Source organism: Protopterus annectens, chromosome 8.part0 (genome assembly GCF_019279795.1).
Source record: "Protopterus annectens isolate FY-2018-M chromosome 8.part0, PAN1.0, whole genome shotgun sequence".
Lineage (NCBI taxonomy): Eukaryota > Metazoa > Chordata > Ceratodontiformes > Protopteridae > Protopterus > Protopterus annectens.
The window spans coordinates 240034487-240047887 of NC_056741.1; the positions used below are offsets into that span (position 1 = coordinate 240034487).

The window sequence follows — 13401 nt, forward strand, 5'->3', positions numbered from 1 at the left end:
ATCCATTCCACTCTCCCTTCATTTTCTTCTACCATTCATGTGGTACCTGTCCTACTCTTCAGTAGTGTATGTAGTCTAGGCTCAGTAGTTTATACTTCAGTATATAGTCTGGGCTCAGTAGTTTGTACTTCAGTATATAGTCTGGGCTCAGTAGTTTGTACTTCAGTATATAGTCTGGGCTCAGTAGTTTGTACTTCAGTATATAGTCTGGGCTCAGTAGTTTGTACTTCAGTATATAGTCTGGGCTCAGTAGTTTGTACTTCAGTATATAGTCTGGGCTCAGTAGTTTGTACTTCAGTATATAGTCTGGGCTCAGTAGTTTGTACTTCAGTATATAGTCTGGGCTCAGTAGTTTGTACTTCAGTATATAGTCTGGGCTCAGTAGTTTGTACTTCAGTATATAGTCTGGGCTCAGTAGTTTGTACTTCATTATATAGTCTGGGCTCAGTAGTTTTTTACTTCAGTAGAGTGTAGCGTTGTCGCCTCACAGTAAGATGTTGTCCTGTTTGATTCTCAGCTAAAGCGTCTTCTGTGTGGAGATATGCATTAATGGGCGTGCCTTCGTTGAAGGTTGTGCATCAGGGCTGGCAACTCAGCATGTAAAAATCTGCTGCCAATCATTAGCGGACCGGAGTTCCACTGTGGCGACCACTAACTGGGAAAAGCGGAAAGACACAACATGCAGTTGGAAGGAAGTTGAAGAAGCGTAGAAAGCGGGGTTGTCATGGAGGATGGTTAGTTAAACTGAAGACTTTGGTAGCTTCCTTCTCTGGTGCTTTGGGAGCTAAACAACGGCTGTTTTCTAGATCCCTGGTGTCCTGGCGGATGTGGGATCCTATGGGTTCATGGAGTATTCCTGTTGCTGGTTTTTCGGTGGGGGATTGTGTTTCTTTCCCACGGTTTCAACGGTGTTGTTGGAGAGGAGTGGATCTGAGGAACCTACGACCGGTAGCTAAAGCTTTGCCTGTTGCAGGAGTTTCGTTAACTTTAAAGTGGGGACTGGTGAACGCCAGGTCAGTGGCTAATAAAACATTTGTTTTAAAAGAGTTTTTTATGACACACGCGTTGGATATACTTTGTGTAACTGAGACTTGGATATCATCTGGTGAGTGGAGCGCTGTGAATGAAATGGTGCCGGCGGACTGTGTACTTATCAGTGTGTCTAGAGTTTCAAGATGTGGCGGTGGGCTAGCAGTTATCTGTAGAGCAAATCTGCAGATAAAACAACTTTATCCTGCATCTATTTATAGTAGTTTTGAACTATGTTTATTGGAACTGGGACATTTAAATCCACTTCTTTGTGTAGTGGTTTATAGACCTCCAAGATATAATAAGGATTTTATATCGGAGTTTTCTGAATTTTTAGCTGAGTATGTTTTACGTTATGATCAGATTATACTACTTGGGGATTATAATATTCATGTTTGTTGTCCTGAAAAGCCACTTGTTTCAGATTTTTATGATTTGGTAAATTGTTTTAGTTTAAATCAGTGTGTTAGTGGGGCCACTCATGTATGTGGTCACACGCTGGATTTGGTATTATCATCTGGGCTTGTTGTGGAAAATTTGTGTATTCAAGATGCTGTGTTTTCTGATCATAAACCTATTGTATTTGATGTTATTCTGCATTTTAGTGCAGATAAGCATATTGTTCCAGTTAGACTTAGTCGTTTTTTCAATCAAGATATTCTTGAGAAGTTTTCTTTATTATTTAAAGAGGCTATGATTTATTTCTCAGAATGGTCTACATTGAATGGATTATTAAATTGTTTTAATGAGACTTGTAGGGGTATCTTGGATATTATTGCACCACTGCGTTCGAAGAAGAAAAGTTCAGTAATAAATCCGTGGGCAATGGACCTCACTCGAGCTGCAAGAAGGGAATGTAGAAGATGTGAAAGGCAGTGGAAGAAGAGCAAGCTCCATGTATTTTTAATTGCCTTGAGGGAAAGTTGGAAGGTTTATCAGGATACTGTAAAATATGCAAAAAGTATATATTATTCTAACCTTGTTTCTGAAAACTCTCACAATCCTAGGGTTTTGTATGGTGTAATTGTTTCAGTTTTAAATGCTCAAGATTATTTTCCAGTACAGGCTTCAACTACAATATGTAATGATTTTCTTAAGTTCTTTATGGATAAGGTTGCTAATTTAAGAATGGCCGTGCCTGTAGTTCCTTTACAGGGTCCTTTGATTTCTGTTTCTGAGAAATTATGTGCTTTTCACCCAATAGTATTGTCAGATTTGGTTAAAATGATAGATGAGGCTAAGCCTAGTGATTCTCCTGATGATGTTTTACCTTCGTTTGTTTGTAAGGATGTGTCTTTAACAGTGGCCCCAGTCATATTGACAATAATCAACACTAGTTTAGTTTCTGGTGTTGTGCCAAATGATTTTAAAAGAGTGGTTATACATCCACTATTGAAGAAATCTGGGCTAGATGCATCTGTGTTATCTAATTATAGGCCAATTTCTAAGTTGCCTTTTTTGAGTAAGGTGATGGAGAGATGTGTTTATGGCCAGTTGTTGGATTTTCTAAATAAAAATAATTTTTTAGAAAATTTTCAATCTGGTTTTAAACCATTACATAGTACTGAGACAGCTTTGTTGAAAGTTTTGAATGATATTTTTCTTGCAACTGATGGTGGAAAATCTGTATTATTAGTGTTGTTGGACTTGACAGCTGCTTTTGATACAGGTGATCATGAGGTGCTGTTGCACCGTCTTGAGCATTATGTGGGAATTACTGGTTCGGCGTTAAATTGGTTTAGGTCTTACCTTTCTGATAGAATAGTGTGTGTTCAGATGGGTGGCTTTTCATCTGATTTTTCCCATCTTCCTTGGGGAGTTCCACAGGGTTCAATTTTAGGGCCTTTGTTGTTTTGTATTTATATTTTGCCTCTGGGAGATATTTTACAGAAATACGGCATTGACTTTCATTTGTATGCTGATGATTGTCAACTTTATTTACCCTTGGATGAGGCTGGTGGTCGATCAATATCAAAGGTTCTTGATTGTCTATGTGAGCTTAAAACATGGATGGTGGAAAACTTTCTAAGTCTTAATGAAGGGAAGACAGAAGTAGTGCTTTTTGGTCCGAGTCGTTATACTGATTCCTCCATGGTGGATTGTGGTGAATTGACTCCTTATTTGAAGGATTTTGTTGTTAATTTGGGAGTAAAAATGGACAAAGATTTGTGTTTTAGGGGTCATATAAATGGGATTGTGGCATCCTCTTTTTACCAGTTAAGACTTTTGGCTAGGGTAAAACCATTTTTGTCTAGGTGTGATCTTGAAATTGTGGTGCATGCATTTATAACTTCACGTCTAGACTATTGTAACTCCATTTTATTTGGAGTGATTCATGGTGCCTTATCTCGTTTACAGCTTGTTCAAAATGCTGCTGGGAGATTTTTGGAAGGCAAACGTAAGTTTGATCATGCTATGCCCATATTGACAGCTTTACATTGGTTACCTGTTTTTTACTGGATTCGTTTTAAAGTTTTGTTATTGGTGTTTAAAGCTTTAAATGGTTTGACCCCAACTTATTTATCAGAGATATTGCTTCCTTATGTTCCTGCTCGGGCACTTCGCTCAGAAGATTTGTCTTTGCTTGTGGTCCCGAAGTCACGATTAAAGATGAGGGGAGACAGAGCTTTTTCAGTTGCAGCTCCAAAACTTTGGAATGAGCTTCCACTTTACATTCGGCAGTCTTCTTCAGTGGCAGTTTTTAAATCAAAGCTTAAGACTTATTTTTATGATTTGGCTTTTAGTAGTGTGGGATGATTGATTATGTTTGAATGTTATTTTTTGTATTTTTGTAAAGCACTTTGGTGGCATTTTATGTCTGTAAGGTGCTATACAAATAAAATTTGACTTGACTTGACTTGACTAATCTCAGCAGTTTGTACATCAGTATGTCTAGGCTCAGTAGTTTGAACTTCAGTATGCAGTCTATGCTCAGTAGTTTGTACATCAGTATGCAGCTTAGGTTCAGTATTTTGTACTTCAGTGCAGTCTAGGCTCTAAAGTTTGTACTTCAGTACATAGTCTGGGCTCAGTAATGTGTGCTTTAGTATGTAGTCTGGGTTCATTAGTTTTCTATTTCAGTATATAGACTGGGCTCAGTAGTTTTTTTTTACTTCAGTATGCAGTCTAAACTCAGCAGTTATTACTTCAGTATGCAGTCTAGGCTCAGTAGTTTGTACTTCAGTATGCATGCCATTCTCAGTAGTTTGTACATCAGTATGTAGTCTAGGCTCAGTATTTTGTACTTCACTATGCAGTCTAGGCTTAGTAGTTTGTACTTCAGTATGAGTCTATGCTCAGTAGTTTGTTCTTCATTATGTAATCTGGGCTCAGTAGTTTGTACCTCAGTATGTAGTCGAGGCTCAATAGGTTGTACCTCAGTATGCAGTCTAGGCTCAGTAGTTTGTAATTCAGTATGTAGTCAGGGCTCAGTAGTCTGTACTTCAATATGCAGTCTAGGCTCAGTAGTTGCTACATCATTATGTAGTCTAGGCTCAGTAGTTTGTACTTCAGTATGCAGTATAGGCTCAAAAGTACTTCAGCATGTAGTGTAGGCTCAGTAGGTTGTACCTCTGTATGTAGTCTAGGTGCAGTAGTTTGTTCTTCAGTATGTAGTCTGGGCTCAATAGTTTGTACCTCTGTATGTAGTCTAGGCTTAGTAGGTTGTACCTCAGTATGTAGTCTAGGCTCAGTAGTTTGTAATTCAGTATGTAGTCAGGGCTCAGTAGTCTGTACTTCAATATGCAGTCTAGGCTCAGTAGTTGCTACATCATTATGTAGTCTAGGCTCAGTAGTTTGTACTTCAGTATGCAGTATAGGCTCAAAAGTACTTCAGCATGTAGTGTAGGCTCAGTAGGTTGTACCTCTGTATGTAGTCTAGGTGCAGTAGTTTGTTCTTCAGTATGTAGTCTGGGCTCAATAGTTTGTACCTCTGTATGTAGTCTAGGCTTAGTAGGTTGTACCTCAGTATGTAGTCTAGGCTCAGTAGTTTGGTCTTCAGTATGTAGTCTAGGCTCATTAGTTTGTTCTTCAGTATGTAGTCTGGGCTCAGTAGGTTGTACTTCAGTATGAGTCTAGGCTCAGTAGTTTGTACCTCAGTATGTAGTCTAGGCTCTAAAGTTAGAACTCTAATAGATTCACAGAGGCATGGAACATACCCTTGTAGAAGTTATTCGGCATGTAGCTACATTCATGCAGGTTTTAGATATACACATCCAGGGATATGTGTATCTATTGAATGTAAATTTTATGCCGACTGTAAAAAAGAGAAATGCAATATATTTTAGTTATTGTAGTGCATGCTGTTTTTTATATTGGGAAGCCCAACCATTCATTTAGAGAACGCATATTGGAACATGTAAGGGGCATTAGGAATGTAAAAGATAGCAAGGCTTTAACAAGACAAATGAAGGCTCAAGGTTCGCAGCATACATTTAAGTTTTTTGTATTAGAAATTCTGGTAGAAAGTATTAGGGGTGGGGACTTAAAAAATAAAACCGAGATAGCTGAACAAAAATGGATTATGTATTTTAGAGCAGACAAACCACCTGGAATTAATGATGCTATGACTATAAAACCTTTGCATTGAGCACATAATTTAACTCATTGTTTATAGTATTTTTAAAGTATGTTAGTGATATTTTCTGTGGGCATGCAAATTATTTATATTTATTTTATAATGTTTATGAATTGATAGTGTTGCTTTTTAAAAAAAACTGCATTTCTAAGTTATATTTCTTTAGATATGTAGAAAATATGTGTTTCTTTTTTACTGGTAATTGTTTTTGATTGCCGATAGGATAATAGATGTTTAAATAGTGAACTGATTTGACGTGTTGCAGTCTAATGAAGCAATTTTATTATGAACGTGCTTACTCTGTTAGTTTTATAATAAACATTGCATTTGGTGGCTGTGTGGCTCAGTACTTTGTTTTATTTACAATGATTATTAAATACTCATTTTGTCTCTGCTGCAATGCATGTATGATTATGTCACCGTTAGTCAATAACATAAATGAGCAACACATAAATTAGAGGCAGCACAACTGTGTGTCATGTTAATTGACAGAATCACAAAACATTGATAACTTCTCTCCCACCATCACTAAATGCCAGCTACAAAACCCAGATCAAACATTATCTGAATAGTGACACTGTTAGGGAATGGGTTATTAGTGGTGTAATGTGCTGGGTTAGGTTTAGGGGAAGGGCTAGAGGTATGCTAGGGATTAGAATTACGGATAGCACACCTTACTATTGTATGCTAGCCCTAAATCTGTACCATTCCCTCCCCTTAACTCTAACCCTACACATTACACATTACACAATGAAAAAGCCTTTCTCTAACAGTACCACTAATCAAGACAAAAGGACACCGGACATGCATACCATCAAAAGGGTGCAAAACTAAATCGGTCCCCTTACCTACCCCTATCATATGAGCACTCATACATACACATTACCTGCTGTAATGAAATCTTGTACTCAACCTCTGCCTTTTCAGTCAAACATTTATTTTCCTACATAACAACACTACAAGAAGCTTACATTCAGTCAAAGTTATTTCCACATTTGAATGGCAGCGCAGTGGGTTAAGGCTGTCAGTTCCAGTTTTTTGGTACAGGATGTGATTGTCTCAGCTCCTATCTGCCTACAGTGTGGCTCTAAACCATCATTAACATGTTATGTGTTTATAACTTAATTTTTTTGTTTCTGCCTACCCTTAGAAATGCTTTACATTCTATTATTTATTTATTTATTTATTGAGTCAAGAGTATTGTCAGTGAATCCAGAAAGCTAATTAACTACAGTAAGGAAAGGGGAACTCCTGTCTGGTTTGGTTGCCTTATACTCTCTAAAATCCTCTTTTACAGTAATTCCATTAACTATATACAGTGCCTACAGCTGGATATATATTCCCTGTAATTTACCCATAGCTCGGGAAGCTAAACCAGTGCATGAAATGCAATCATTCCAGTACCTTTTTTCACATTTACATGAACCCCTTAAACTTTACTCCAGATGCAAAAGAGAACATGAAGCCTTGCCATAGTAGCAAAAACAAATACTTTGAACAAATATTACACAGATTGTTACTACTGCATTGCCTAAACACAGTATGTTATTATTTAAGTAAAATATCTGTATCTGCATACACAATTATCACTCCTACCACTGGATGTCAGAAATGTATCAATTATCCTTCCCTGTTTTGTATGAAGAAAAGAAAAATCTGATAATTGTGTGCCACCTGCTGGAAGTTGCAATAATTTGCACAGCAGCTAATCCCTGGTAAAATAGAAAATTGAAACGCATTTTACATTTACAGTACACTATATGCTATGAATTTTGTTTAAAAAGGGAAACCTAAAGCTGAACTACAGGTTAACTAGTATGATTTCAGAAGGTGTAAGTTACAAGAGATGATCAAAGAAAAAAAGTCATGTTCAGAAATATTTTTTTTTTTTTGGGACTAACTTTTTCAGAACTACTGCTTGCATTGTTGAGTTTCATTATTAGTAATCTAAGGTGAGGTGGTTTACAAGTAACAATATATTATTTGTGCATCTTACAAATTATGAAAATTATAGATTCCATGTCTTTCTAGGCATGTGCCAAACACAGGGGCAAGGGTAAGTGCAAATTTGTATTGTATTTTATTCTGATGAAGTTCTAGCACTAACAACAATAGCCCTCAACAAATTTGTTTCCATGGACAGTTTTCTTTGATCGTGTTCCTCTTTTCAGTAAGTGCAAATTATTTGGACAGTTTAGTGTTGCCAAAAATGGAGGACACACAGAAAACTTGTAGACATGGAAACAACATGCAGACTGTACACAAAACAGTGACCACAGAACATGACTGAATTAGCAACCTTAACGCTCTGAAGAAACAGCTTCAATCACTTCACATTATGCTGCAGATAACCTTTCTATTCACTGCCTCCCCCAATAAGCTCAGTTGGCCAGAGCTGATCTGCATTTTGCGTCCTTTGTCAGAATTTTAGAGTGCTTCTGCCTGAATCCAAGCCATCCAAAGCTAAGAACAAGAAATTAATGTTGCCTGTATATAAGCCTCACATTTGCACATAGCTGCTCACCGCACAATGGGGGTTAGCAATGCCCTGTATAGGCACAAATGCCTAAAATCATTTTTTTCCCTAGAGGCCAGTCATTGAAACCCTTCCAGGTCCCCTGCTGTTAAGTGGGCAACTCAGCTGCGCAATGCTGTCCTGCAGGCAACTCAGCTGAGCACTGAGCAGTGTCGCCCTACTTTTCATCCCTAATCTTCTAAAGAATAAGTCCCCTTGTTAATCCCAAAGTAATAGTTGATCTAATTTTCCCTCACAAATTAGTACTTAAGAATCACTTGCTAGTATGGACAGCCAGTTTCCCAACATTTCTCCAGCCAACCTGATTGGCATGGGCATCCTGAGGCAATGTAGCAACTGCCTTATGTATACTGACAACCACTTCCTCCTAAAGGAAATAAATACAATATGTAAAAGATGTATGCATACCATGAAACTAAAATCAGTCCTCTCATGTAAAAATAAACAAGACATCAAACAGGTTGTCAGCACAAACACCTCTCCTCTCATACAAGATAAGGTCATGATGCATAAACCCACATACACAGAGGTACTCACTACCTACACATACTGGCACATGAACAGAATCCACCACTACACTTAGCAACACACATACCAGTGTCTCAGCAATTAAGCCCTAAGACAAACCACCTCAAAACCAAATGTCCAGGTCATAAGCGACTCAATATTGAGGCACACAACTGTTCCACTCACCAGGTTGGACAAAGAGAAGGTCGCAGTCAGCAACAACTCCCATTATGACTCTGTCATAGTACATGTTAGAGTGAATGACTTGAGTCAAAGTCTAAGTAAACTATACAGATCAACACAGAGGAAAAAGTGCATATCACTGCACAAATAATAAACAGTAGATGGTACCAATCACATGGAACCTGAGGAAATTGCCAACCTGGTAGCTGACAGATTGGGCAATAACTTCATCTCCCTTTCCCCACCAGACATACCCCAAAGCATTTCTGACACTGGTCCTCCGCCGAGTATCTCCAAATAACAAGTCATACAAGTGCTCTCCAAGGCCAAAAACATGGCCTCTGTGGGACCTGATAACATCCCAGGCTGCTTACTAAACAATCTAAAACAAAACCTAGTGGAACCACTTGGGACTCTCTTTAACTATAGCCTGAGGACTGGCTTTGTTCTTGTAGAATGGAAAACAGCAACAGTAATACCGATGCGCAAATGAGGCCCATCAAATGACCCTGGGAATTATCACCCTGTAAGTTTAACCAGACTTATTTGCAAGGCTCTGGAAAGAATCATCATGGACCTTATCAACAAGAGCATAGGCAACTATTAAACTCTTGATCTGACCAAGTTTGGCTTTGTCAAGGGTAGATCTTGCATATTAAACCTGGTGGACTTCTTTGAGAATGCCACCAAAGCCTTGGATAAGAGCAAAGCAGTACATACCACCTATCTTGATTTGGCCAAGGCTTTTGACACAATTCCCTACTCAGGAATCATTGAGAAACTCTCCCAGCTGGTGAGTAACCCATACATCGGTAGATGAGTAGCCAACTGGCCCACCAACAGAACTCACTGTCAAAGCTGGGGAGTCCAACTCCACCCGTAGACCAGTTACCAGTGCAGTACCAGAAGGTTCTGTGCTGGGCCCTCTATTGTTTGGAATCTATTTCTCTGAGGTCCATGCAAAAGAAATGGCCTGTGGCTTGTTAAGTCTGCAAATGACTGTAAACTGAGTGCAGTCACAGAGTCCCCAATAATGTTAATTTATTACAGAAGGGACTGATACGGAGAAATGATTGGTGCCAAAGTCATGGATTAAAACTAAATGCAAAAAATGCCTCATTATCCTCTTTAGTAAAGAAGTAATTTCTGCTAATTATAATATAGGTAACACCCCTGTAAGTTCAAACCCAGTGGTGTGAGACTTGGAAATATAGGTTGATAGCAATCTAAAGTTCGATTACCATGTGTCCGTAATGGTAAGGAAGGCCTTCTACATTGTGAATCTCATAAATAAGGGTGTAGCATCCAAGACTAAGGAGGTTATAACTCCACTGTACTCGACCCTTATCGGACAATTAATTGAGTGCAATGCTCCCTTTTGTATATATCTCAGCAGACACCTGCAGCAACTGGAGAGATCACATAAATTTCTAACCAAGAGAATCCTGGGCCTCCAAAACATGTCATACATGAAAAGGCTGAAAGCCCTGTCACTGTACTCTGTACCACACAGGCTGCTGAGAGACAAGCTGTGCCTGGTCTACAGAGCAGTTTCTGACCCTGTCCTAATGGAAATGCTGCACATGCACAAATCAAATAGGACAAGAGTCACTCGCTCCCAGGGATCTCAGCTTAGCCTGTGACATTAACAGAACATGTTTGAGAGACAGATATATCACCTAGAGATTGTCACTCCTCTGGAATAGACTCCCACTTCATATGAAGCAGAGCTCCTCAATTACCCTATTAAGCGCAACCTTGAGAGTTGGATGGATGACCATAAATTCACCCCGGGGGTGGCACCTATGTCCCTCATGGACAGGAGCAGTCAGTGCTGCCCATAGAAACAATCTGCTAGCAACGACCATCTAACTATGGTCAATTAGGGTCAATGGGTTTTTTACACAGCTAGGCTTGTAAAGGCCTTAGGGCCATTAGTCTAGCAACGTCCTATGAACCAATGAAAAAAAAGAGCCTCCCAAGTTAATACTGATCCACTCACTTTTATATTGCTGTAATATTATACATAATCCTTTAGGCAGTAACATCAATTTGACAAAAATATTAGATTTGCAAAAGCCTATTTCAGCAGAATTACTAAGGTTTTAAATCGTTAACAATTAGTAAGCTGCATGAAACAGCTGACAGCAAGCCCTGATTCCATGAGACATATTAAATATATTAGGATGTGGTAACTGCATAGTGGCCCAAAGATCTGCCTTCTGTTCCTTTGATTTTTATTTACGGAAATTATTTTTCTTCCAGTAGTGTCCATTGATCATCAGCATTGCCTGGCTGAAAGTTTCTTGCCAATAACTGTTACTTTCTGAACTAGCAGTCCACTGCAGCCTTCCTAGATATCTGCTCCAAGGGTGTAGCTAGGCATACACTTTGTACTCTACAGAGAACATTTTCTCTTTGCATCAAATGTGTATGTGTGTGTGTGTGTGTGCGTGTGTGTGCGTGTGTGTGCATGTGTGTGCATGTGTGTGTGTGTCTGTGTGTGTGTGTGTGTGTGTCTGTGTGTGTGTATGTATGTATATTTATATATATATATATATATATATATATATATATATATATATATAAAATATATGCATGAATATATATGTATATGTATATATACATATACACATATATGCACACACACACACAAAACATATACATATGTGTATATCTGCATATGCATGTGTGTGTATATATATATATATATATATATATATATATATATATATATATATATTACTTCTCTAGTAATGCATTTTATTTGGGTCTATTCCAGGTGAAGAAATGTGTTTTCTTATAGGCCTGCTCTTATCCAAAAAAAAAAAACCACCACGTTCTGCACCACTGCTTTTGTTCTGTAGGCAGCAGCATGGGTCATATCTGTAGTTTTGTGGTGGACCCTTTCATAGCCATGATCATAACCACCCACTACATTCACATTGCTGGTGATCTTACCCCAGGCATGGTCATTGTAGGTCTAGTCAGCTGTATGGACATCAAAGAGCCATTGGCCATGGAGATGGAATTTCTGTAGTACCACCTCAATCTCAGCATTTGAGAATTTTAGTTTGCAGGTAAATGTGGACTGCACACTAGATGCAGCTTTTATTCTATGTGCCCTGGTTTTGAGGCATAACTTTGTTCGTACATAAAATAATCTTGTTCCTGCATTGGCCTAACAAGCCCTTACACTAATTCTGCCTTCTAGACCATTTACTATGTTGCATTTGTGCCTTTCAGTTAGATATCTGTATACACAATCCTTAAATAAATGTCAAGAAAATATGGGTATTGAGGACATATTCCATACAAGACAAGCACAGAAGTGCAGTTGGACAAGAAATCATGATCATTGAAATAGCAGTGTTACAAAAATTGTGGCTAATGACATATGTGCAAGGCATATAATATTAAAATATTGTTGAACACTGCTACAAATATTGGCTTAGTAGTGTGTCTCCTATCTAGTTGTTTATTTATTTATCCTTTGTTGACTGAGATAGTCCCACTAGGTTAGAATAAAAGTGTTGTATTCAGAGCTGGATTAGGGTCAAATGGGGTCCTAGGCAGGGTAGTGGACTGCCCCCTGCCAGCATTACCAATACCCCATTACTTGGCTGGCTCTCCTCACTTACCATAAAACACTGTTCAGACCTATCATTGCACATACTATTTCTTTTTTTTTGTCACTTGATCACAAAGATTTTCCTTCTTTATTTTTCTTTTGTTGTCCTGGTTAGTCCCACTATATTAGTGGCCTCTTTTCAGGAGAGACTTGAGTTTGTACTTATAAAACAAAAAGGCACCGTAGAAGTGTACAGGATACAAAATCAGAGTGCAACCCAGGAATCAAGGAAATAATTTTAATGTATAAACCAAAACTTGTACGCAAACCACACAAACAAAAATAATAAAACGCTTAACAAGATCATTGTGTTTTTTGTCCTTTCCTAGGACTTCTTCAGGTATACAGTTCATTAACCCCACCCTATTATATACCAAATCCTGTTCATTAATTAAACCAATTACTTTGTTTAAAAGTAATACAACAATATTATAATAAAAAGAGCTGCTATGTTCTATCTATTAAAAGCCTTTTGTAAAATAATAAATTATATAACTATAAAATTCTCCTGTGTTAGGTATACATTTCTGTTGTCCTGTTAGGTGTACAGTAAGGTGTTGTCATACCACAAATAGCTGAATCCACCATTAAACTCCAACCACTTGTGGACCAGCTACGTTCACTTTGTTTTTTTTGCGTACAGGTTATTTCCCAGCTATTTCTCCTTAGAAGGGGCTCTGACCTCCGATCTCATCTTACTAGTTTGCAGACAGCAGGGCCCATTAATTGGGTAAAGTACACATACAAAAATAGTCACACTGAACCTGCTGGCCAATGAGCATGATAGACATGTTGGACTACAGCTACGCCACCAATAAAATGCCGCCCATTACTTCACCTTCACATGAAATAGCTAATTCAAGTCTGTGCAGCGAGATGAATTGGTAGGGGTCTAACGGAAAAGTACCAATAAAACCAGGGGTGGTGCATGCTATCAGA

At 38.3% G+C, this 13401-nt stretch overlaps 1 protein-coding gene across 1 annotated transcript; it reads left to right on the forward strand.

Moving 5' to 3' along the window:
- Positions 1-825: 825 nt before the first annotated feature.
- LOC122808205 lies at positions 826-3786 on the forward strand. Its single transcript, XM_044079175.1, has one exon. The coding sequence runs from the start codon at positions 826-828 to the stop codon at positions 3784-3786; it is 2961 nt and encodes a 986-aa protein (XP_043935110.1).
- Positions 3787-13401: the final 9615 nt, after the last annotated feature.

Excerpts from the sequence above, each read along its gene's own strand:
- LOC122808205 (XM_044079175.1), top strand. The coding sequence starts at position 826 with ATGTGGGATCCTATGGGTTCATGGAGTATTCCTGTTGCTGGTTTTTCG.